Source organism: Phoca vitulina, unplaced genomic scaffold (genome assembly GCF_004348235.1).
Source record: "Phoca vitulina isolate PV1807 unplaced genomic scaffold, GSC_HSeal_1.0 scaffold58, whole genome shotgun sequence".
Taxonomy (NCBI): Eukaryota; Metazoa; Chordata; class Mammalia; order Carnivora; family Phocidae; genus Phoca; species Phoca vitulina.
Genome location: NW_022589761.1, coordinates 7,026,252 through 7,050,663, shown reverse-complemented (window position 1 = coordinate 7,050,663; position 24,412 = coordinate 7,026,252). Strand labels below are relative to the sequence as shown.

Genomic DNA, 24,412 nt, shown 5'->3' with positions numbered 1-24,412 from the left:
ATATTCATATTGCTATATAACTGTCACTACCATCTAGCCATAGAACTCTTTTCATCTTGCAAAACAGAAACTTTGTACCCATTAAACAATAACTCCCCATTCCTTGGATCTCCCAGTCCCAGCAGCTTCCATTCTACTTTCTGTCTATATGAATTTGACTACTCTACATACCTCATATAAGTTGGATCACACAGTATTTGTGGGTTTTTTGTGACTGGTTTATTTAACTTAGCATAAGGTCTTCAAGGTTCATTCATGTTAAAGCACTTGTCAGAATTTCCTTCCTTTTTAAGGCTAAATAGTATTTCATTGTATGTATACGCCACATTTTGTTTATCCATTTATCTGTCAATGTACACTGGGTTGCTTCTACCTTTTGACTATTGCAGATAATGCTGCTATAAATATGGGCATACAAATATTTGTTCAAGTCCCTGCTTTCAGTTCTTTTGGGTATGTACCCAGAAGTGGAATTTTTGGGTCATATGGTAATTCTGTTTTTCATTTTTTGACGCCATACTGTTTTCCATAGTGGCTACATCATTTTAATCAACATATTTTTTTGAGCGCCTACCATCAATGGCAAAGAGAGATTTAAAAAATACCTGTTTTCATGGCGTTTATATGAGGGGGTACACAGACAATATGTATGGTAAATAAATTATATAGTTTGTTAGTGATAATTACCATAGAGGAAAAAAACAAATTCTGTGAGGGATATTAGGAATATCTCAAAATTTATTACAATTGAATATTTCTGTTTTATTCTGTTCTATCATACAGTGAAAGTATTAGTCTATTCTCTTGTATATTATTTTTTTTACTCTTTACCTAGTAAAGCCTCAAAGCAGATGATAAGTTAATATTTCTTAACTTAGCCATTTTATTCATCCAATATCATTGTGATGGGAGTATAATTCTCATTTCAGATGAAGAGTATGGGAATTGTAAATTGCAAATGTGTTTTACCTCAATTGCCGAGATAGATAGGAAATGGAATAGCTGCAACTCTTACTCCAAACCCTGGGGTTGCTGCAAATCTGAATCTTTTTTGACTCAACTTTGTATCTGCTGCAAATCTGAATCTTTTTTGACTCAGCTTTGTATCTGTTTATTCAACTTTGCACTGGGTCTACACCTTTATGCTCACAGAAGATATTTGAAGAGCAGATATTATGTGAACATCACTGTTGTGATCACCTTGTTTCTAGAGTCTTGGTGTTTTCTCGAGTGCTTGGTTCAACCTAGGTTGCTGAGTCTTTGAATTTTCCACCAGATTCTTTCTGTCTTTGCATCCAGCATCTCTGGTCAGTAACCCCACGGAATGTGAATTACAAGCAAGGAAGCTAATTGTTTGGGGCTGTATTAGTTATCTACTATCGTGTAACAACTTACCTCAAAATTCAGTAGCTTAAACAACAATAAACATTTATTATCTCACACTCTGTGGGGGGCGGGAAACAACTTAGCTGGATACTCTGGCCCACATATTTCATGAAGTTGCAGTCAAGATGTTGACAAAGCTGCAGTCATTGGAAGGCTAGACGGGCTGGAGGATTTGCTTCCTACATCGCTGGCAAGTTAGTGTTGGCTGCTGGCAGGAGCCCTTCTCTAGCGCTGGTTGAAGTCTTCATGGCATGGTGGCTGACTTCCTTCAAAGTGCATGATTCAAAAATGTGTAATGTGCAATACAGAAACCACAATGTCTTTTATGACCTAACTTTGGAAGTCACACACTGTCAGTTTTTGCAATATCCTATTGGTTAAACAGGACAACTCTATTCAGTGTGGGAGGGGTGTACAAAAACCATGAATACCATAAGGCAGTGATCATTGGAACTCATCTTGGAAGCTGGTTACCATAGGGATCTAGTGAGAAAACATCAAGTAAATTGAATTTATATCATAAGCCCACAGGTCCTGCCTCCACAAAGATAAGACAAATCTGTGATGTGAGTAAAAGGAAGCCTGGAGAGCAGGTATCCATCATGGAAGGAGACCTTCTGACCTTAGAATTCTCCTGGAGGCTGGAGAGGCCTGAGATAGAGTGGACCCTGGAATTGCTGGATCTACAGCTTATCTTAACCCTTCTGCCCTGAGTGGACAAGCCCTGAATGACATCTCAGCCTTCAGAGATCAGCAGTCGCTGGGTGACAATGGAACATTTAACCCAGATGATGGAAAGGAGAGGTGAGGTGGCTCAGAGGTGGGCAGAGTTTAGGAGAGAGAAGCTGTACGTTTAGGGGCAGAGAGAGTAAAAAGAGTTAGGAAATTTAGTACTCCTACCAAAGAAAGTTCACATGGGTGTTATTGACTGCAGGGTAGACATTTGTTTTTTATTTATTCACTTGACTATTATTTGATTTTTTTTAAATAACTATTTTAAATGTAATTTCTGTTTTTCTTACATTTAGATTTTTTTTAAAGGGCTGTTAAATACATAACCATAAACAAAATTTCCTACTCTATCCTTTCTCATCCCCTGATGCCACTCCCCAGAGGCAACCATTTTGGTATTCAGCTTCACTTTCCTGAATAATATCCTCATACTGCTCATGCTTGATTTCTCAGTTTTAGATATTTCCTGTTGACTTTTGACAATGGAGATAAGGATTTATCTCTGTTTTCTACCTAACCTCTTTCTTGTCTCCCTCACCCCACCCCTCCCCAACCCCTCTAATATGGTGTTTTATTAGAGGTTGAAAGTTGACTAAATGTCAGGATCTGTATCTATTTTGGGGGGGGGCTAGTCAGTTTCCTAGATTTTGCTTGAGGAATATAAGCCAGAACTGCTTTGGAAGGCAAACACAGTAGGAAGTTGGGGGTTGGGAGGACACACCTCATCTTTCAATATTACAACTTTCACTTAATTCCCTTATTGCTCCAACCCCTTACATTCAGCTCCTATCCCACACTCCTGCCTGCAGAAGTACCTAGTGCCTTCATTCCTAAGCCTTTCAAGGGTTCTGCTGTAGTTTCCCCACCCTTTCCCCACCCTCTCTTAAGCTTCCACTTTCTCTAGTTAAATTAGGTAACAGTCATCTGTTTAATCTCTAGCTTCCAAAATTTTGTTGACATCTCTTATCTGCTGAAGTCTTCCATATTCTCTATGAAACTCAACTTCCTTTGTTCCTTTACTTTCATTTTGGTTGGGTTTGGGAGAGAACCGAAGTAAATGCAAATATTCATTCTTACATTTTTGACCTGAAGGCCACGAATTTTTTAGATTAAAAAATTAAGTTGCTTGAAAATGTCATTAGAATCATGACTGCATTTTTTCTCCTTTTTTTTGTTCTATGATTTTTTAAAATTTTTTATTGTTATGTTAATCAGCATACATTACATCATTAGTTTTTGATGTAGTGTTCCATGATTCATTGTTTGCATATAACACCCAGTGCTCCATGCAGAACGTGCCCTCTTTAATACCCATCACCAGGCTAACCCATCCTCCTCCACCCCCTAGAACCCTCAGTTTGTTTTTCAGAGTCCATCGTCTTTCATGGTTCGTCTCCCCCTCCGATTTCCCCCCCTTCATTCTTCCCCTCCTGCTATCTTCTTCTTCTTCTTTTTTTAACATATATTGTATTATTTGTTTCAGAGGTACAGATCTGTGATTCAACAGTCTTACACAATTCACAGTGCTCACCATAGCACATACCCTCCCCAATGTCTATCACCCAGCCACCCCATCCCTCCCACCCCCCACCACTCCAGCAACCCTCAGTTTTAGAATCATGACTGCATTTTATTCCATCATATAAATGGTTCACAATGCCTAAACCTGCCCCTGATTAAAGTTTTTCCGTATTTTTATAGTGTTTCATAAAATAATTCTTAAATCTTTGTAGTATTTATTATTATGTACTTGAGATAAATTTTCTATTAAGAATAAAATAACAGATCCTAGGGAAAGCTTATATTGTCAATAGATTCATTGGGCACCCTATACTTAGCCCTCCAGAAATTCTCATCGGACCCTGTATGGTAACATTAGTTTTTCACGTACATTTCAACATCTCTATTGCCTGGTGGTGGTTAGCATTTCTCAATGCTCTGAGGATCATTATAGATGATATTATAGCCACCTGGTACTGAAGATTTCTATAGGCCTTTGTCTGGAGCTTTGAAATAAATCTGCTTTATTTCTCTTCCCTCAGCTTGGCATTCTCAGGACTCTGGCCTTTTGGAGGAAGAAGAGGATATGACCAGGTCTCTTGTACGTTTTAAGCGTTTATTTGTTTGCTGCATTATTTTGCATTGCAGTTGCAGGGGGTTACCTTAACCTATCAGTAAATTGGAAAAAACTAAATTGATGAAAATCAAGGTAAGGAAAAATAGAAGATCAGAACCAGGTGAAATTTGGGATGTGGCTATGCAGAAACAGGTCCATACAAAGTTATTAGGTTGAATTCAATCTGAATGTGAGCTGGAAAAACAAAAGTAAACTGGGACACAAAGTTTATTCCATATATTCCATAATTTATTCTGTTTATGAGGAAAAAGCTAATAATTAAGGAAAGAGAAAACTTTTCAAAGATTTTTTTTTAAAGTAATCACTATACCCAAAGTGGGGCTCGAACTTACAACCCCAAGATCAAGAAAGCATTGGCACACTGGGCGCCTGGGTGGCTCAGTTGGTTGAGCAACTGCCTTAGGCTCAGGTCATGATCCTGGAGTCCCGGGATCGAGTCCCGCATCGGGCTCCCTGCTCAGCAGGGGTCTGTTTCTCCCTCTCCCGCTCCCCCCTCTTGTGTTCTCTCTCTCTCTCACTCCCTCTCTCAAATAAATAAAATCTTTAAAAAAAAAAAAAGAAAGCATGGCACCTAGGTAAAAAAGAAATTCAGAATAATTCCACAATTCTTATAATTTTAAGATCAGTTTTTTTTAAAAAGTCTGTCCTGGCCAAAAATTAAAAACTAAAATTATCTGGAATAGTAAATAGAACACATCTTTCAAATGATCCTGCATATATATTTTCTTCGGTTGAGATTTATCAAATTGAACTAAAATATACTAGCTTCTATGGAAAAATCTTATAGTTCTTATATCCATAGCTTTCCACATCTTTTTTTTTTTTTTTTTTAATGGCCTCAGAAGATGCAGTATTCTTTGCCTTCTTGCAAAATGACTCATTCTCCTTTGCTCTTGATTCTTTTTGTTTCCAGCTCTGGAATCCCTCACACCCTGTAGTTTAAATATTTTCCACTTCGCTACAGCTTTTCCTCAGTTCATATTTCCCATCCTGAAACACACAAACACACTTCTTTTGGACGTATGATCCTGTGGTTTGTGCGGTTATTTCTCCTGTTGGCAGAGTGGTTCTCTAGGCCTACAGAGGCTTGGGTTCAAATCTTGGCCCAGCAACTTACTAAGTGCATGATTATGGGCAGGTTTAATCTCTTTGGCCTCAGTTACATTGTTTGTAAATGGGGATAATAATCGTACTTATCCCATAGGAATAATGGGAGGGTTAAATGCACATAGTAAGTGCTCCATAAATGATAAATATTGTTAATAATTGTTAGCTATAGAAATCCTTCCTAACTGAAAAGGCCTTGGGATATGTTGGCTATATTCATTGACTTGCCTTTTTAGTTTAACATATGAAACCAATGAGATAAAAGAGAAGATGCCTGATTTGGGTTCATACAATTAATCCTCTTCAGTAAAACTACAATAAACACTGTAATAAGGCAAAACTGGGAACAGTTTTTGTAATACATATAGCATAAATATACTAACAATTCTTAAAAACCAGTAATTAAGAAAATAGAAAATTGTGTGAAGAACATGAAGAGGCAGATGGAAGAAATAAAAGTGGCCAGTAAGTATTTTATTTTATTTATTTATTTTTTTAAAAGATGTTATTTATTTATTTGACAGAGACATAGCAGAAAGGGAACACAAGCAGGGGGAGAGGGAGAGGGAGAAGCAGGCTTCCGGCCAAGCAGGGAACCCAATGTGGGACTCGATCCCAGGAGCCTGGGATCACGACCTGAGCCGAAGGCAGACGCTTAACGACTGAGCCACCCAGGCACCCCGCCAGTAAGTATTTTAAAATACAATGTCAAGAGGCGTCTGGGTGGCTCAGTTGTTAAGCATCTGCCTTCGGCTCAGGTCGTGATCTCAGGGTCCTGGGATCGAGTCCCACATTGGGTTCCCTGCTTGGCCGGAAGCCTGCTTCTCCCTCTCCCACTCCCCCTGCTTGTGTTCCTGCTCTCGCTATCTCTCTCTGTCACATAAATAAAATCTTTAAAAGAAAAAATAAAACAAAAAAAATAAAATACTAATGTCAAAAAGAAACAGACCATTCAGATTTGCAGATACATTTTTTTAAGAGTATTTTGAGTTGGTAGGTAATGACCATCTTTTATAAGAGGATTCCAAATAATTAGTTCACACATGCATTTTCTTTATATAATAAAAACCTGGATGGGGCACCTGGGTGGCTCAGTCGTTAAGCGTCTGCCTTCGGCTCAGGTCATGATCCCGGGGTCCTGGGATAGAGCCCCGCATCGGGCTCCCTGCTCAGCGGGAAGCCTGCTTCTCCCTCTCCCACTCCCCTTTCTTGTGTTCCCTCTCTCGTTGTGTCTCTCTCTGTCAAATAAATAAATAAAATCTTTAATAAAAAAAAAAGCTGGAGATCAAGGAATTATGGTCTACAAATGGGATACTCTTAGCTGTCAAAAAATTCGTAACAGTTCCTGTCGGAAATGAGAACCAGATGTTTTGGACTATCAAGTAGAAATGGACTGCCTCCGTTCCTAGACTTGCAGTCCCAAATTCATTCTAGAATATGGATATAAATATAGTCCATGGCAGCTTTTATTTATATGTGAATAGACTACAGGTAGAAAAGCAGCTAGAAAAATTTCCTACAACAATAATAGCTTTATTGAGTACTTTTTATGTGTCAGGTGTATTATGCTATAAACTTCAGATAGCTTATTTCATGTAATCATTATCAGAAGCTTGTAAAGTAGATATTATTCTACTATATTTTTTTTCTATAATTTTTACAAAGAAGGGAAGTAAAGCACAGAGGTTAAGAAGCTGACATAACTTCATGCATGAAGTGTGTAATAAAGCCAGAATTCAAACCCATACAGCCTGACTCTCGGGCTACACTATGATACTATACAGATTGAAGCCCACTCCTGAGTGAAGGAATGCAAATTTTGACAATTGACTGTTCATGTTCATATTATTTATTTTATATGGTTAGTCCTTTTTCTACTTGAATTTAGGGAATTTTAAGAATGCCTTCTTTGTCATTAGGATTTCTATAGATACCTTTTCCTAATCTGCCACTTTTATGTTGTTATGTATCTTTTGTTGTATAGGCATTTTAAATTTGGATAGTTATATTTAGCATATGATACATATGTGCATACAATAAAAATTCAGTCAACATTAATATACAGCATCAGTATTTAATAGTCCTTTCTTTCATGAGTTGCCAGTGGTGGTCTTTTCTAAGACATCTTTCATAATATTAGATTATAGAGATAGTCTATTTTCAAAACTTTGTTTTTCATATTTAGTCTTTAGTCCAATTGGAATTTAATTTTGTAATTGATTTTAGGTAGGAATTTTTTTTTAAAGATTTTATTTATTTATTTATTTGAGAGAGCGAATGAGAGAGAGAGAGCATGAGAGGGGGGAGGGTCAGAGGGAGAAGCAAACTCCCTGCTGAGCAGGGAGCCAGACGTGGAACTCCATCCCAGGACTCCAGGATCAGGACCTGAGCCTAAGGCAGTCGCTCAACCAACTTAGCCACCCAGGTTCCCCTTTAGGTAGGAATTTACTGATAATTCTATTACTAGGATTATTTTAACATGTAGAAGATCAGTTGTTCCAACACTATTGTTAAATAGATATTTCTTTTGTGATGCCACCTTTATCATGTGCGTGCTTAATTGTTTCTAGGCTCTTTATTCTGTTCCTTTAATCTATTTGTCTATATCTGTACCAGTACTGTACTCTGTGTGTGTGTATGTGTGTGTGTTTACATTGTTTTAATTACTGTAACTTTAAAATAACCCTGTTGCTTAGGCAAGGATTTCCCCACTTCCCACCACACACATGTTGTTCCTAGTCATTCAGAAATTTCTTAGCTACTTTGGGACCCCTATGTTTCTGTTTGAATTTTAGAATCAATTTATCTGGTTCTAAAGGAATAAAAATCCTGTTGGGATTTTAACTGGAATTGCAAAGAATTTATAGACTAATTGGAGAAGAATTGAGTGCAATTTTTTTTCTATCACAAAGATGTTTCAAGTTAAGGGAATCTATTAATATAATTCATCATATTCAAGAAAAAAAGATAATCAGCTTCATAGAGCTGCTAATTTTTTTAAAAATCAGGACTTCAGATTTTATTTATTTATTTTAAAAGATTTTATTTATTTTTTGACAGAGAGAGAGACAGCGAGAGAGGGAACACCAGCAAGGGGAGTGGGAGAGGGAGAAGTAGGCTTCCTGCAGAGCAGGGAGCCCAATGCGGGGCTCGATCCCAGGACCCTGGGACCATGACCTGAGCCGAAGGCAGACGCTTAACGACTGAGCCACCCAGGCGCCCCAGAACTTCAGATTTTAAAAGAATCTATCTATAAAATAGGAGTAAAAGGACACTTTATTAACACGATATTGTTAACAATTTTTCCACACATAATAAGCTAAAAGCCCGCACCATGTTTACTAGGGAAAATGAGACACATTCCCACCAAACTCAGGAACACAACCAGATCGCCCATGCTACCACATTTATTTACTGTAATACTATATGCCTAGGCATATAACAAAGAGAAAAAAATGGAAGATAAAAACTGGGAAGGTGCATGCAAAATTATGATATCTAGATGATACAGTTATCTATGTGGGCAGCTGAAGAGAAATAACAACTGAATCCAATATGGACACAAAATTTACACAAAAACCAATAGCATTCTCTATCTAAACCACAATCAGATGAAAAATAAAATGGAAGGTGGTAAGAGTAGAAACAAAACCATAAAGAAAAAAAGTATCTGATGTGTATGGGAGAAAAAAAACCTTTAAAATATTAATGTGGCCTCAAAGAGGATTTAAGTACATTTTTAAAACAAACTTTTTGGATAGGATCCATCATTATTAAACCAATATAACTTCTTTTTAAATTAATCTTCAGACTTATCTGAAAAAGATTCTAGATATTTTGGGGCACCTGAGTGGCTCAGTTAAGTTTCGACTCAAGGTCTTGATCTCAGTATCCACAACTCACTCAGCAGTGGGGAGTCTGCATGAGAGTCTCCCTTTTCTTCTCCCTCTGCCCCTCCCCCTACGTGTACTCTCTCTGTCTCTCTCAAATAAATAAATCTTTAAAAAAAGATTCTAAATATTTTTCTTAGAATAAAGCAAGTCTATTCAAGCTGAGTCTAGAATATATTTGAAAAATAAGAATATAAAATATCCAAGAAAAAATATTAAAAAATGTGTGTCGTGCTCCAAGTTTTTAAAGGCGTATTTAATATTTGTATAACTCTAAGAAAAAAATCCTCTTTTAGAAAAAGTTGCCAGTCATCATATATACCACAGAACTGACATGTAATTGCCTTTATGCCCTACTATAAACTGTTATTTTTTTAAAAAAAGATTTGTCCTATTAAGGATCTTAAAAATGAAGGAAAGGAAAGTACTGTGATACCAGCAAGAACTTTTTAAAATGTTAAGTCTTGTTGCCAGGGCTAGGGGGATACCCATCTTTTTCTTGGTTCTCTCTGACAGGAGAAAAAATAGAACTTAATGACAAATTTTGAATTTGTTTAAGGTTCAATCCCTTTTGTTCCTTGTTACTCATATGGCATTTTTAACATATGTATGTAAAGAGAGTTAACATCTTGAAAAAGTAGCCTATTATAAAGCACTGATTCATCATTTTATACAGTCAGAAATTAACTCATATTTACTTCTAGGTCTTTTGTTACTTGTTTATAGGTTTTGTCAGGAATGTAATCTTTGGTTTTTTTCTATGAGATTTATGCTCATTCACTAGGGTTAGTGGAAAAGATGTTTTAATGCTAATTTATTAGAACTAGTGGAAAATATGTTTTCTCTTGTTTTTCCTTATCTTTGTTATGGTTTATATTCCATTGGGATTATCTATTCCTAAAACATTTATTGAATGATTAGTGGGTCCCAAGCTTAGTTCTGAGTACTTCTCACCTTTTGTCTCCTTTAGTTCTTACATCAACCCGTTGAGGAAAATGCCACTTTGCAAATGAGGAAATTAAGGCTCAAATTTGGCTGTTGAAGTTACACAATTAGTAAATTTTGAAGCCAGTAAATTTTGATGTCAGACGCTACAGCCTCATTGTTAACCAGGAAAAATGTCTAAATCTGGCTCCACTTTGAAAGCCTAGTACCTTGAAAATTTTTTCAGTTAGGTATATGTTAATCAGATATGTATTCCATTTTCCTGCTTCTTTTGTCAGTAGAACAACAGGCATTTATTCTCATGCTAGGAATCTGCATGTTGACTGTGGGTTTTGGGCTCTACTTTGGGATGCAGGTCAACTGGTCTTGGCAAATCACTGGAGTACATGAACCAAGTTAAGTGAAGAGCTTGCCCCAGGAAGCTGCCCTTTCACCTGAATGAACACATGAGGAGCAGACATGAGCCCACCCCACAGCCCCAGTCAAGGCTATGAGTTATCTTTTCACTTTCTTTTTTTTTTTTAAGGTTTATTTATTTCAGAGAGAGAGAGAGAGAGAGAGAGAGAGCGCGCATGTGCGTGCTCGTGCACAAGTGAGGGGAGGGGCAGAGGCAGAGGGAGAATCAGGCTCCCCACCGAGCAGGGAGCCTGATGCGGGGCTAGATCCCAGGATCCTGGGATCATAACCTGAGTGGAAGGCAGGCGCTTAACTGACTGAACCATCCAGGTGCCCCTGTCTTTTCATTTTCTTGATGAAGTTCTTGAAAACACAAAATTTTTACATTTTTTGATGTCCATTTTTTTCTTTTGTTGCTTGTGCTTTTGGTGTCATATCTGAAAGTCCATTGGGGTGCCTGGGTGGCTCAGTTGGGTGGGTGTCTGCCTTCGGCTCAGGTCATGATCCTGGGGTCCTGGGATTGAGCCCGACTCCCTGCTCAGCGGGGAGCCTGTTTCTCTCTCTCCTCCCTGCTCGTGCTCTCTGTAGCTATCTAGGTCTCTCTCTCAAATAAATAAAATCTTTTTAAAAAATTAACAAAAAATAAAAGCCCATTGCCTAATCCAAGGTTACAATATCTCTATTTTTATTTCAGCTCCTTCAATTTTTTTTTTTTTTCATTTGTGCCTTTGGTTTTTCTTTGTATTGTGGTTTCTCAACAGTGAGTATAGTTTTTAGATTAGGTCTTCATTCTCCGTCTTCCATATTTGTCATCATCTTTCAAAACTTTCATCTCTTTATTATTTTACTCCACATTCTAGGAGAGCTTCTTGGATCTGACCTCCATAGTCACACTGACAGTTCTGTTCTTTATACCCTCCAATATCTATTAAAAATTATTTTTCATCTTGTGAGTAGTTTAATTCTGCTGTTGAATCTCTATTATGTTGGCAATCCTTGATCCTGCCTATTTCCTTTTTCATCTCATCCTTGTTTTACATCTCAGCCAGATCTCTCATTCAGCACAGAGCTTCCATCCTCTCTCCAAGCACACTTCCATGTATTCACCAACCTGGAAGCTCCCACACCCATGTTTTCTTCTAAAAATTTCATAGTTTTAGCTCTTAGATTTAGGTCTTTGATTCACTTTGAGTTCATTTTTGTACATGATGTGAGGTAGGGATCCAACTGCACTGTTTTGTATATACACATAATCTGGTTGTCCCAGCACCATTTGTTGAAAAGACTATTCTTTTCCCCAGTGAATTGTCTTAGCACCCTTGCCTAAAATAAATTCACTAAAATGTGAGTATTTATTTCTGAAATCTGTTTTAGTTCATTGATCTCCTATGTCTGTCCTTATGCCGGTACCATACTGTCTTGATTATTATAGCCTTGTAGTATGTTTGCAATTGGGAAGTGTGAATCCTCCAGTTTTTTTTCTTTTTCAGGATTTTTTTGGCTATTCTGTGTCCCTTGCATTTTTATAGGAATTTTATTAGGATCACTTTTCCATTTCTGCAAAAAAGGCAACTGGTATTTTGATATGAACTGCATTGAATTTGTAGATCAATTTGAGGTGTATTGTTATCTAATATTAAGTTTTACAATCCACGAACATGGAATGTCTTTCTTTTTTTTAGGTCTTTAAAGTTTCTTTCAGTAATATTTTGTAATTTTCAGAATATAAGTTTGACACCTATTTTGTTAAACTTATCCTTAAGTATTTTATTCTTTTTGATGCTATTGTAAATGGGATTGTTTTCTTAATTTCATTTTTGGATGTTCACTACAAGTGTCTAGAAAGGTAGCTGATTGTGTTGATCCCATATTCTGCAACCTTGCTGAAATTGTTTATTCTAACAGAATTTTAGTGGCTTCCTTAGATTTTCTATATTCAAAAATCATCCCATATGAAAATAGATAGTTTTATTTTCTCTTAACTAATCTGGATGCCTTTTATTTAATTCTATTGCCTAATTACTTTGTCTAAAACCTTCATTGTGGGACACCTGGGTGGCTCGGTCGGTTAAGCATCTGCCTTTGGCTCAGGTCATGATCCCAAGGTCCTGGGATTGAGTCTCACATCGGGCTCCTTGCTCAGCAGGGAGCCTGCTTCTCCCTCTGCCTGCTCTGCCTGCTGCTCTCTCTGTTTGTTCTGTCTCTCTGACAAATAAATAAATTAATTAAAAATAAATAAATAAATAAAACCTTCATTGCTATGTAGAAGTATATCCTTGTTCCTGACCTTAAAGGGAAAGCATTTAGTCTATCACCATTTATTATGTTAGCTGTGGAGTTTTTGTGGATGCCTTATATAACATTGAGAAAGTTTCCCTTTTTTGCTAGTTTGTTGAGTGTTTTTATCATGAAAAAAGGTTGGGTGTTAAGTGTTTTTTCTGCATCTGTTGAGATGATCCATGGTTTTTGTTTTTATTCTATTGATACCATGTATTACATTAATTGATTTTCAGGTGTTAAACCAATATTGCATTCCTGGGATAAATCCCACTTGCTCATGGTACATAATCATTTTTATATATTTTTGTTTATTTGATTTTAAAGAACAGTTTTAAGTTCACAGCAAAGTTGAAAGTATAAAGATTTCCCATATACCCCTTGTCTCCTTGAATGCATAGCCTCCCCCATTATCAATATCCCCCACCAGAATGGTACATGTATTACAATTTATGGGCCTATATTGACATCATAATCCTCCAAATGCATAGTTTACATTAGGGTTCACTCTTGATGTTGCACAGTTGATGGAATTGGACAAGTGTATAATGGCATGTATCCATCATTATAGTATCATACAAAGTATTTTCACTGACTTAAAAATCCTCTGTGCTCTGTCTATTCATTGGTCCACTCTCCTGCCCCAACTCATGGCAATCAGTGATCTTTTTACTGTCTCCATAGTTTTGCCTGTTTCAGAATGTCATATGGTTGGAATCATACAGTGTGTAGCCTTTTCAGATCAGCTTCTTTCACTCAAGTTATATATGTTATAAGGTTCCTCCATATCTTTTTATGACTTGATAGTTCATTTCTTTTTACTGCTGAATAATATTCCATTATCTGGATATACCACTATTTATCCATTCACCTACTAAAGGACATTTTGGTTGCTTTTAAGTTTTGGCAATTATGAATAAAGTTGCTATAAACGTCTGTGTTCCCTTTTTATATTTTGTTGGATGAAATTTGTTAGCATTTTGTTGAGGATTTTTACTTCTGTATTAATGAGGGATAATGGCCTGTAGTTTTCTTTTTTTGTCTTTGTTTGGTATTACTATCAAGGTAATACTGGCCTTATAGAATGAGTGTTTTCTCCTTTCCTATTTTGGAAGAGTTTGTGAAGAATTGGTGTTAATTTTTCTTTGTTGTTTGGTAGAATTTACCAGTGAAGCCACATGGGCCAGAGCTTTTTTTTGGGAGGGGGGTAGTTTTTTGATTACTCATTCAATGTCTTTGTTACAGGTCTATTCAGATTTTCTTCTTTTTTTTCCCCTTGATTCAGGTTCATTAGTTTGTGTCTTTTAGGAATTTGTCTATTTCATGTAAATCACCTGATTTGCTGGCATGCTCTTTGCATAATATTTCCCTCTAATCCTTTTTATTTCTTTGAGGTTAGTAGTAATGTCTCCTCTTTCATTCCTGAGTTTAATGTTTTGAGTCCTCTCTCTCTCTCTCTCTTTTTTTTTAGGTCAGTCAAATGAGAGGTTTGTCAATTTTGTTGATCTTTTCAAAGACCCAAGTTTTGGTTTCACTGATATTTCTATCATTTTTCCAGTCTCTATTTTATTGACTTCCGACCTAATGTTTATTATTTCTTTCTTTTGGGTTACTTCGGCTTTTGTTTGTTCTTTTTCCAGTATCTATAGTTGAAAAGTTAGTGTATTGGTTTGCAATCTTTCTTCTTTTCTAATGTGGGTATTACCTTAATGCAGCTATAGATTTCCCTCTAAGTCTTTCTTTAGTGGCATCACATAAGTTTTATTATATTGTGTCTTCATTTTCATTCATCTCATAGCATTTAGTAATTTCCATTGTGATTTCTTTATTTTTTCTTGTCCTTTAGTACTTTCACCATGTGTATATTGGTACACACTCATGTGCACATTTGATAGTGCACTTGATGTCCCACATTTCTCTGAGGCTGTTTATTTTTCTTCATTCTTTCTCCTCTTTGGTCCTCAGGTTGTAGAATCTCGTGTAAGTCTACAAGTTTGCTAATTCTTTCTTCTGCCAGTTCAGCTCGTCTACTGAGCCTGTCTAGTAATTTTTTCACTTTAGTTATTGTACTTTTCAATTCAGAATTTGTGTGGTTCCTTTTATAACTCCTGTCTCTTTGTTTAGATTCTCTATTTGATGAGACATTTTCAGTATATCATCCTTTTTTTTTTTCAGTTTTTATTTTAAACCCTGGTGCTCATCACGACAAGTGCACTCCTTAATTCCCATCACCAATTTCACCCATCCCCCTACCTACTTCCCCTCTAGTAACCATCAGTTTGTTCTCTATAGTTAAGAGTCTGTTTCTTGGTTTCTCTCTCTTTTTTTTTTCTTTCTTTGCCTATTTTGTTTCTTAAATTCCACACATGAGTGAAATCATATGGTATTTGTCTTTCTCTGACTGAATTATCTCACTTAGCATTATACTTTCTAGACCATCCATGTTGTTGCAAATGCAAGATTTCATTCTTTTTTATGACTGAATTATATATATATATATTATATATATATATATATATGCCACATCAAATTTATCCATTCATCAGTTGATGGACACTTGGGCTGCTTCCACATCTTGGCTATTGTAAATAATGCTGCAATAAACATAGGGGCGCATGTATCTTTTTGAATGAGTGTTTTTGTATTCTTTGGGTAACTACTCAGTACTGATTGCTGGATCATAGGGTAGTTCTATTTTTAACTTTTTGAGAAACTTTCATACTGTTTTCCAGAGTGGCCGTACCAGTTTGTATTCCCACCAACAGTGTAAGAGAGTTCCCCTTCTCCACATCCTCACCAACAGCAGTTGTTTCTTCTGTTGTTGATTTTAGCCATTTAGTTGTGAGGTGATCTCTCATTGTAGGTTTGATTTGCATTTCCCTGATGATAAGGGATAATGAGCATCTTTTCATGTGTCTCTTGGCCATCTCTGTGTCTTCTTTAGAGAAATGTCTGTTAATGTCTTCTGCCTATTTTCTAATTGGATTATTTGTTTTTTGGGTATTGAGTTTTATAAGTTCTTTATATATTTTGGATACTAACCTTTTATCAGATATGTCATTTGCAAATACCTCCTCCCAGTCCATGGGTTGCCTTTTAGTTCTGTTGATTGTTTCCTTGACTATGCAGAAGTTTTTATTTTGGTGTATCCCGATAGTTTATTTTTGCTTTTTTTGGAGGTGTAAGTGAATTTTTATTGGGAACTTGTCAAACAGCAGCAAATGAAAAATGAATAAGGAAAAAAAAAAAGAAAAATGAATAAGGAAACTTCCTGTTGTCACAGAAACACAAGATCTCCATCATATATGATAAGGGAGGCATTTCAGTTTGTGATCCCCAGCACAGAAATGACAAATGCATTTCCATTCAGTCTAATACTTCTGGATTCCTACCAGAAAGAAATAACATTAAGAGCATGGAAAAGTTGCTTACTGAAAGGATACCCCTAAAGAAGAGTAATGGAGGGAATGTAGAAATTAAGAAGTTACATAGAACACTTTTTAAATTGTAATGAACTACATTTTCATATCTTCACAGTAATATCTTCATATCTTCACAGTCACTTGCAGAACTGGTTCAGATTATTTACATACCAGATATATTTTTAGTCTTCTACATAAATGTTGGGTATTACCTATGTTTATATGAAATGAAGCTATTAATACTTTTCTATAGCAGTAACTTGCATACCAGGAAGGCCAAGACAACAAATCAAGAAATGAGTTTTCCCAAAGCTGCAATGTGAAGACTATAACCAGTTGATTTCATACACATGTATGGGTTTCTTTGCTATAGGAAATCCAAATGGAATAAGAAATGGAGATGAGTAAAAAGGTTTCTGAGGGGAAGAAGGATGACACCTTGTATGCATTTAGTTTTCCTGCCCCTTCTGATGCATCACATTCTTCTTCTGCACGGTCTGATGTCCATAATGTTAGGTTGTCTCCAAGCAACTGCATGGTAAGGGTGCTGTCTATGCATGAGTCTTCATTCAGTGTATTAAGTTCTGCAATGTCCTCATCAGAAGCAGTTTAAGCCAGTGTGCAGGCAAGCTCTGGGTTATTAAGGATCTCATAGTAAAATACAGAAACGTTAAGAGCCACCCCCAGGCATATTGGGTATATAGGTTGCATCTCTTTCTTGCTTATATCAAAAGCCTCTTGGTAAGCTCCTTGGGAATTATCTCTTGTTTGTTTTTGATTATCACCACATGCCACTTCAACAAGGTACCCCAAGTAATCTCCCTTCATTTTCAGATAAAAGACCTTACTCTCTGGATTAGTTGCATTGGCTATTAAATACTTGTCCAACAATTCTAATACTGTGATGCGGATGGACCTCAGTTCAGACTCCTCTTTCTCCAATAGTCCTTAAATCAGCAACTTCTTGTTGGAGGTGTCAGTTTTCAGCTCCATGCTCCAGATGACTCACCACGCTGACCTGCAGCCCTGACCACATTCATGCTCCACATGACTCTCCACGCTGACCTGCTGCCCTGACACATTTGTATAGGCCATGGAGAGCAGATTGTGCTCCTTGTTGCACAGCTTGGCATCCTGTTCGGTTTTGGCCTTCATGCAAATTGCCATGTTGTCGTAGTGCTTGGCCTGCTCAGCCAGCTTCACCTTCTGGATGAGCTGTGTCTTCTCCTTGGGGACGAGGAGAGGAGAGTGAGGGAGAGCACTGACTGGATGGGGAGGAAGCATAAGGAGGGCCTTTACATCTCTGCCACTGGGGTGCAAGTCTATTTTTGCTTTTGTTTCCTTTGCCTAAAGGGACCTATTGAGAAAACAATCGCTACACCAGTGTCAGAGAAATTAATGCCTCTGCTCTCTTCTAGGATTTTTATGGTTTCAGGTCTCACATTTAGGTCTTTAATCCATTTTTAATTTATTTTTCTATATGGTATAAGAAAGTGTTCCACTTTCATTCTTTTTTAAAAGATTTTATTTATTTGTTAGAGAGAGAGAGAGCACAAGCAGGGGTGTGGCCAGCAGAGAGAGAGGGAGAAGCAGGCTCTCCGCTGAGCAGGGAGCCCGATGTGGGGCTCAGTCCCAGTACCCTGGGATTTTGACCTGAGCTGAAGGCAGATACTTAACCAACTGAGCCTCCCAGGCACCCCTCCACTTTTATTCTTTTACATGTTGATGTCTAGTTTTCCCAGCACCATTTGTTGACGAAACTGCCTTTTTCCCACTGGATATTCTTTCCTGCTTTGTCAAAGATTAATTGACCATATAAATGTGGATTTATTTCTGGATTTTCTATTCTGTTCTATTGATCTGTCTATTTTTGTGCCAGTATCATCCTGTTTTGATTACTACAGCTTTGTAATATAACCTGAGGTCTGGAATTGTGATGCCGCCAGCTTTTCTTTTCTCTTTCTTTTTAAAGTTTTTAAGTAACCTCTACACCCAACATGAGGTTTGAAACCACAGCCTCTCCCCACCTCCAAGATCAAGCATGCTCTTTCAACTGAGCCAGCCAGGTGCCCCTGCTTTTCTTTCTCAAGATTCCTTTGGCTATTTAGGGCTTTTTCTTGTTCCATACAGATTTTATAATTGTTTGTTCTACTCTGTGAAATTGATTGGTAGTTTGATAGGGATTGCATTAAATGTGTAGATAGCTTTGGGTAATGTAGACATTTTTTTAAAGTTTTTTTTGTTTTGTTTTTTTAAAAGATTTTATTTATTTATTTGACAGAGAAAGAGAAAGCGAGAGCAGGAACACAAGCAGGGGAAGTGGGAGAGGGAGAAGCAGGCTTCCTGCCGAGCAGGGAGCCCGATGCAGGGCTCAATCCCAAAACCCTGGGATCATGACCTGAGCCGAAGGCAGATGCTTAATGACTGAGCCACCCAGGCACCCCGACATTTTTTTAAAGTTTTATATATATATGGGGGTTTTGGGGTTTTGTTTGTTTGTTTTTAGTAATCTCTACACCCAACAGGGGGCTTGAGTCATGACCCTGAGATCAAGAGTCACAAGCTCTTCCAGCTGTGCCAGGCAGGCACCCCAGACAGTATAGTCATTTGAACAATATTTGTTCTTCCAGTCCATGAGCATGGAATGTCTTTCCATTTCATTTGTCATTTTCAGCTTCTTTCCTCACTATTTTATAGTTTTCAGAGTACAGGTCTTTCACCTCTTTGGTTAGATTTATTCCTAAGTATTTTATTATTTTTGGTGTAATTGTAAATGGGATTGTTTTCTTAATTTCTCTTTCTGTTGCTTCATTATTATTGTATGAAAAATGCAACAGATTTCTGTAGATTGATTTTGCATCCTCCAACTTTACTGAATTCATTTATCAGTTCTAGCAGTTTTTTGGCAGAGTCTTTCAGGTTTTCTAGATAGTATCACCAGCATCTGCAAATAATGAAAGTTGTACTTCTTCTTTACCGATTTGGATGCCTTTTATTTCTTTTTGAGGTCTGACTGTTGTGGTTAGGACTTTCAGTACTATGTTGAATAAGAGTGGTAAGAGTGGACAACCTTGTTTTGATCCTGATCTTAGAGGAAAGGTTGTTTTTCCCATTGAGGATGATGTTAGCTGTGGATTTTTCATATATGGCCTTTCTTATGTTGAGGTAAGTTGCCTCTAAACCTACTTTGTTGAGGCTTTTTAAAATGAATAAATATAGGGTGCCTGGGTGGCTAAGTCAGTTAGGTGTCTGCCTTCGGCTCAGGTCATGATCCCAAGGTCCTGGGATTGAGTCCCGCGTCGGGCTCCCTGCTCAGCGGGGAGCCTGCTTCTCCCTCTGCCTGCTGCTCTCTCTCTCTGACAAATAAATAAATAAAATCTTTAAAAAATAAAAATAAATAAATAAATAAAATGAATGGGTGTAGTACTTTGTCACATGCTTTTTCTGCATCTATTGAAATGATCATATGGTTCTTATCCTTCCTCTTATTGGTGTGATGTGTTACATTGATTCATTTGAGAATATTGAACCACCCTTGCAACCCAGGAATAAATCCTGCTTGATCATGGTGAACGATTTTTTTAATGTATTGTTGGATTTGGTTTGCTAGTATTTTGTTGAGGGTTTTTGCATTTATGTTCATCAGAGGTACTGGCCTGTAGTTCTCTTTTTTGTGATATCTTTATCTGGTTTTGGTATCAGGGTAATGCTTGGGTGTTCCCATGTTGGGTGCATAAATATTTACAGCTAAGGCCTCACAGTACTCCCAGGTCAAGAGACACAGTGTTTGCAGGGGTTTGAGCCAGTCTTCTGGGGTAAGGGACCCTCCAAACTGGGAATGATGCAAGTATGACTGGGAAGGGCAGTTCTTCCGGAGCACAGAGGGGGCAGGCTTGGTGTAAGCAAGATCGGTACTAGTGTGGGCACTACACTGGTTTCCACAGGTGGCCCTGTGCTTATGCTGATGAGTTGGGGAGGGAAATGGTGCTGGACAGTTCCTTTGTTCCCAGGTGGGTCTCTGTAAATGCTGCCTCTCTGGGACTCACTCCAAGATGAGCAACTAACTTCCCCATTGTGTGCCCCAAGCACTCTTCAGATCACTGTTTCCACATTGTATTTCTGTGGGCTGTTTACCCTGCCTTTTCTCCAAGAGTAGCACCAACGTCCTCCAAGCTCTGTCAGAGCCATGCATGCTGACCTTTAAAACTCTAGGCCTGTGACTAAGCCTGGGTGGCTCAGTCAGTTAAGCATCTGCCTTTGGCTCAGGTCATGATCCCAGCATCCTGGGATCGAGTCCTACATCGGGTTCCTTGCTCAGCAGGGAGCCTGCTTCTCCCTCTGCCTGCCGGTCCCCCTGCTTGTGTTCTCTCTCTCTCTGACAAATAAATAAAATCTTTTTAAAAAATTAAAAATTAAAAAAACCCCACAGAACTCTAGACCTTAAGTCCCACTGGTAGCAAGAACTCATCAAATTTAGGCCCACTCACTGTCCAAACCAATTGCTGTGATAATTCATTTTCCCCATGTGCTCCCCTGTGTGCTAGTCTGTCTCTCACCCTTCTCTGTGAGTACAGCTCTCCCCACTACAGGGGCCATGATTAGCTGCTCTCCCTATCTGTGTCTCCACATTTTCTTTGATGTGGCCTCTTTACCTTTAATTGTAGAGTTCAACTAATCTTCAGATCTATTTCTGGGGTATTTTAGGATGATTTCACAATTATCTGGTTGTATTCGTGGGACCATCTAGCCATCTTGCTTTGTATCTAAAATATATATATATATACTGTCCTTTCTTTAATCATGGTTTCCTTTAGCTATGTCTATAATGGATGCTTTGAAGTCTTAGTGTGTTAAACCTGACATCTGAGCCCTTTCCCAGGCAATTTCTTAATTTTTTTTTTTTTTAAGATTTTATTTTATTTACTTGACAGAGAGAACGTGAGAGAAGGAACACAAGCAGGGGGAGTGGGAGAGGGAGAAGCAGGCTTCACGCAGAGCAGGGAGCCCGTTAAGGGGCTTGATCCCAGGACCCTGGGATCATGACCTGAGGCGAAGGCAGACGCTTAACGACTGAGCCACCCAGGTACCCCTCCCAGGCAATTTCTGTTGCCTGCTTTTTTTCAGTGTATGGATTTCGCTCTCCTGTTTCTTTTCCTGTTGTAATTTTTTGTTAAAAACTGAACACTTACCTTATATATTGTAACAATTCTGGATACTGATTCCCATCCCTCCTTTTCTAAGAGTTGTTTTTATTTTTGTTTATTCATACATTTGTTTAGTGACTTGCCTATGTTATTTTAGTGAAATCTGTTTCCCCTATAGTGTGACACTTTTGGGGTCACATCTCAGAAGGTATATAGCCTTAGGCATGTGCAAAGTCACTCTAGGATGATGGTGGTGTTAGAAGGGCTCTCTTTGTCCATTTCCTCTACCTCTTTTTTAAGTTGTCTGTCTTGTTTGGTATCAGATCTATTGATTGCCAACCGATTGCTCTATTGTTTTTGACAATGCCTGGAGCATAAATTGCTCCACTTTATGATCTCATTGAATTCAGGCAGGGGTAGTTTTTGAGGCCAGTCTTTGAGGTTTCTTCTGACTTCTTTCTCTTTAGTTGTCTTTTTTCCTGATTCTTGTTAGTGAATTGGGCTATGCTTTACCTTGTTATTCTTAACTAAAAGAAGCTTCCTGGCTCCTCTTAATTGCTTACCACCAAATCTTTTATTTTGGAGTGTGTCCTTAATCTTGAACTTTGCCCACTGTTTCAAATAAGTTCATTTCATTTTGGGAGAGCTTTTGCATTCTTTCTGCTTATGAGCTGCCTCTCTCCCTGGATAAAATCTTTGAGCCACGACTCTGGGCTGTTAGTGAGATGGCAGCCTCCAGTCTTCTTGACTTGCCTGTTTTGGTGTAGAACCTCTGTCCTAAAAATGAACTGAGATAAGGACAAATATTCCAGTATTTTTGGCCTGCCACTCCTTGGGTAAAGCCTCCATTCTAGAGGAAAGGAGCCACTGACCTCTTGGCCACAAACATTAAAAACTTAGCCTCTCTAACTTGGAGTTGAATAGAATGAGAATGCTGAGCTTTTGTCCTTCCCAAGAAGATACCATATCCATAGATTGGTAGCTGAGGAGAGAAAGAGCCCTGTCTTCTTAGCCATACCCACCCAGATGGAACTTCTCTCAAGCTGAGCTAGAGTGAGGAGAGGGAAGGAGCAGATGTGACAAATGCCACAGACTGCCACAGTTTTTACCAAGTTTTAGTAGATTTTCTTGAATAAATGGTTCTTCATTGCTTTGTGCCCTTAGGGTAATTTCCAGAGACTGAAAATTTAAAAACAAAAAACAAAAAAAAATATTCACCCGTTATGCCTGTTTTACTGGGAAACATCCATAGAGTACCTCATACTGCTATCCCAAAGTAGAATTCCTCTCAAAACTTGACACTCTATCTTTTACTACACGTTCGTTTTATATCCCAGTTTGAATTATTAAATTTTATTATTTTTCTTGATTTAGGCTTGACAAGTATTTGTCTAATTTATTAAAATGATCAAGATACCTGTTTTTGGAGATTTATATCTATATAAATGTATATATTTATAACTTTAATATTTATATTAAAGTATATAATATAAAAATATAAAATTATAATTACAATAAATTATAATAATCATTACAATAAATTATAACATAAAAGTTATTTTATAACTATAAATATTTATATTTATAACTTTTTTAAGTGTAAATTTAATTTGTTTTTACATTTACCAACTCATACATACCAGGTAATTTGCTCCAAAGTTATTTTAATGATTATTCCCTCACTCTTTACCTAAAATCTTTTTATTTTATTTAATTTATTTATTTATTTGACAGAGAGAGAGATAGCGAGAGCAGGAACACAAGCAGGGGGAGTGGGAGTGGGAGAAGCAGGCTTCCCGCGGAGCAGGGAGCCCAATGCGGGACTCGATCCCAGGACCCTGGGATCATGACCTGAGTCGAAGGCAGACGCTTAATGACTGAGCCACCCAGGCACCCCTCTTTACCTAAAATTTTAATTACTAGTTTTTGTAAGTTTATTTGGCTAATTTGGCTAATACAATATTGGGTAATGACAGAAAAAATACTTTATGTCTGCTTTTGCTCATAGATTAATTAAGTGAAACCATTGCACCAGATGCTAGTTTTCTACATCTGGTTTTGTCTTCAATCTTCCCTACTGCTCACTCAGTCTGACTTCTGTCTGCTTCTCCAAATCAGGATGATGTCCCATCATCATTGGCCTTTGATTTTTTTTTTGGGGGGTCATGATATTTGTCCTGTAGTTTCCCATCATTGGTGATTTCATATGCTTTCAACCTCAGCAAGAGAGGTTTCAAATGCACAAGTGTGTCCAGTTGTCTGTCTTGAATCAGGGGATATTTGTGGGATTCTGAGACTCCTCCTGCTGAGTTGGAGAAAAAGTGTAGTGACACTGCTTGGGCTGCAATCCAGCTCTACCACATACGAAGCTTTATGACCCTGGAAGAGTTATTCTTAACCCTGGTTTCCTTACTTTTCATTTTTACTTATTTATTTACTTACTTTTAAAGTTTTTTTTTTAAGATTCTATTTATTTATTTGAGAGAGAGAGACAGCACAAGCAGGAAGGGCAGAAGAGGGAGAGAGAGAATCTTAAGCAGTTCCTTTGGCCAATGCGGGGCTTGATCCCAGGACCCCAATCTCATGACCTGATCTGAAACCAAAAGTCGGATGCTCTACTGACTGTATCACCCAGGCACTCCTTAAAGATTTTATTTTTAAGTAGTCTCTACACCCATTGTGTAGTGAACTTACAATCCTAAGATCAAGAGTCACATGCTCTACTGACTGAGCCAGCCAGGTGCCCCTCCTTACTTTTTAAATGGATAATGGTAGCCACTGCATAACCTTACCAGATTATTTTAGAAGTTAATATATCTAAAGAAATTATTACAGTACCTGGTGTATAACTACTCAATAGATGACAGTAATGATAATGTTGATGGTAGTAATGATCATAGATCATAGAGACAGTGTCTCAGAAACACTAATTGCAGGGGTGCCTGGGTGGCTCAGTCAGTTAAGGTCTGACTTTGG

The 24,412-nt window shown here is 37.7% G+C and overlaps 1 protein-coding gene and 1 pseudogene across 7 annotated transcripts in view; one reads left to right on the top strand and one right to left on the bottom strand.

The window, feature by feature from the left end:
- Positions 1 to 24,412, top strand: part of ZNF568 (zinc finger protein 568) — an 84,639-nt gene that overhangs the window by 2,546 nt on the left and 57,681 nt on the right. For all 7 annotated transcript variants that reach the window (XM_032390220.1, XM_032390215.1, XM_032390222.1 and 4 more), the window contains 2 exons: positions 1,911 to 2,190; positions 4,161 to 4,219. In XM_032390220.1, the coding sequence (XP_032246111.1) occupies positions 2,115 to 2,190; positions 4,161 to 4,219 (135 nt within the window). In that variant the 5' untranslated portion in view covers positions 1,911 to 2,114. The remainder of the gene's footprint in view (positions 1 to 1,910; positions 2,191 to 4,160; positions 4,220 to 24,412) is intronic.
- On the bottom strand, positions 15,994 to 17,721 carry LOC116623293 (annotated as a pseudogene).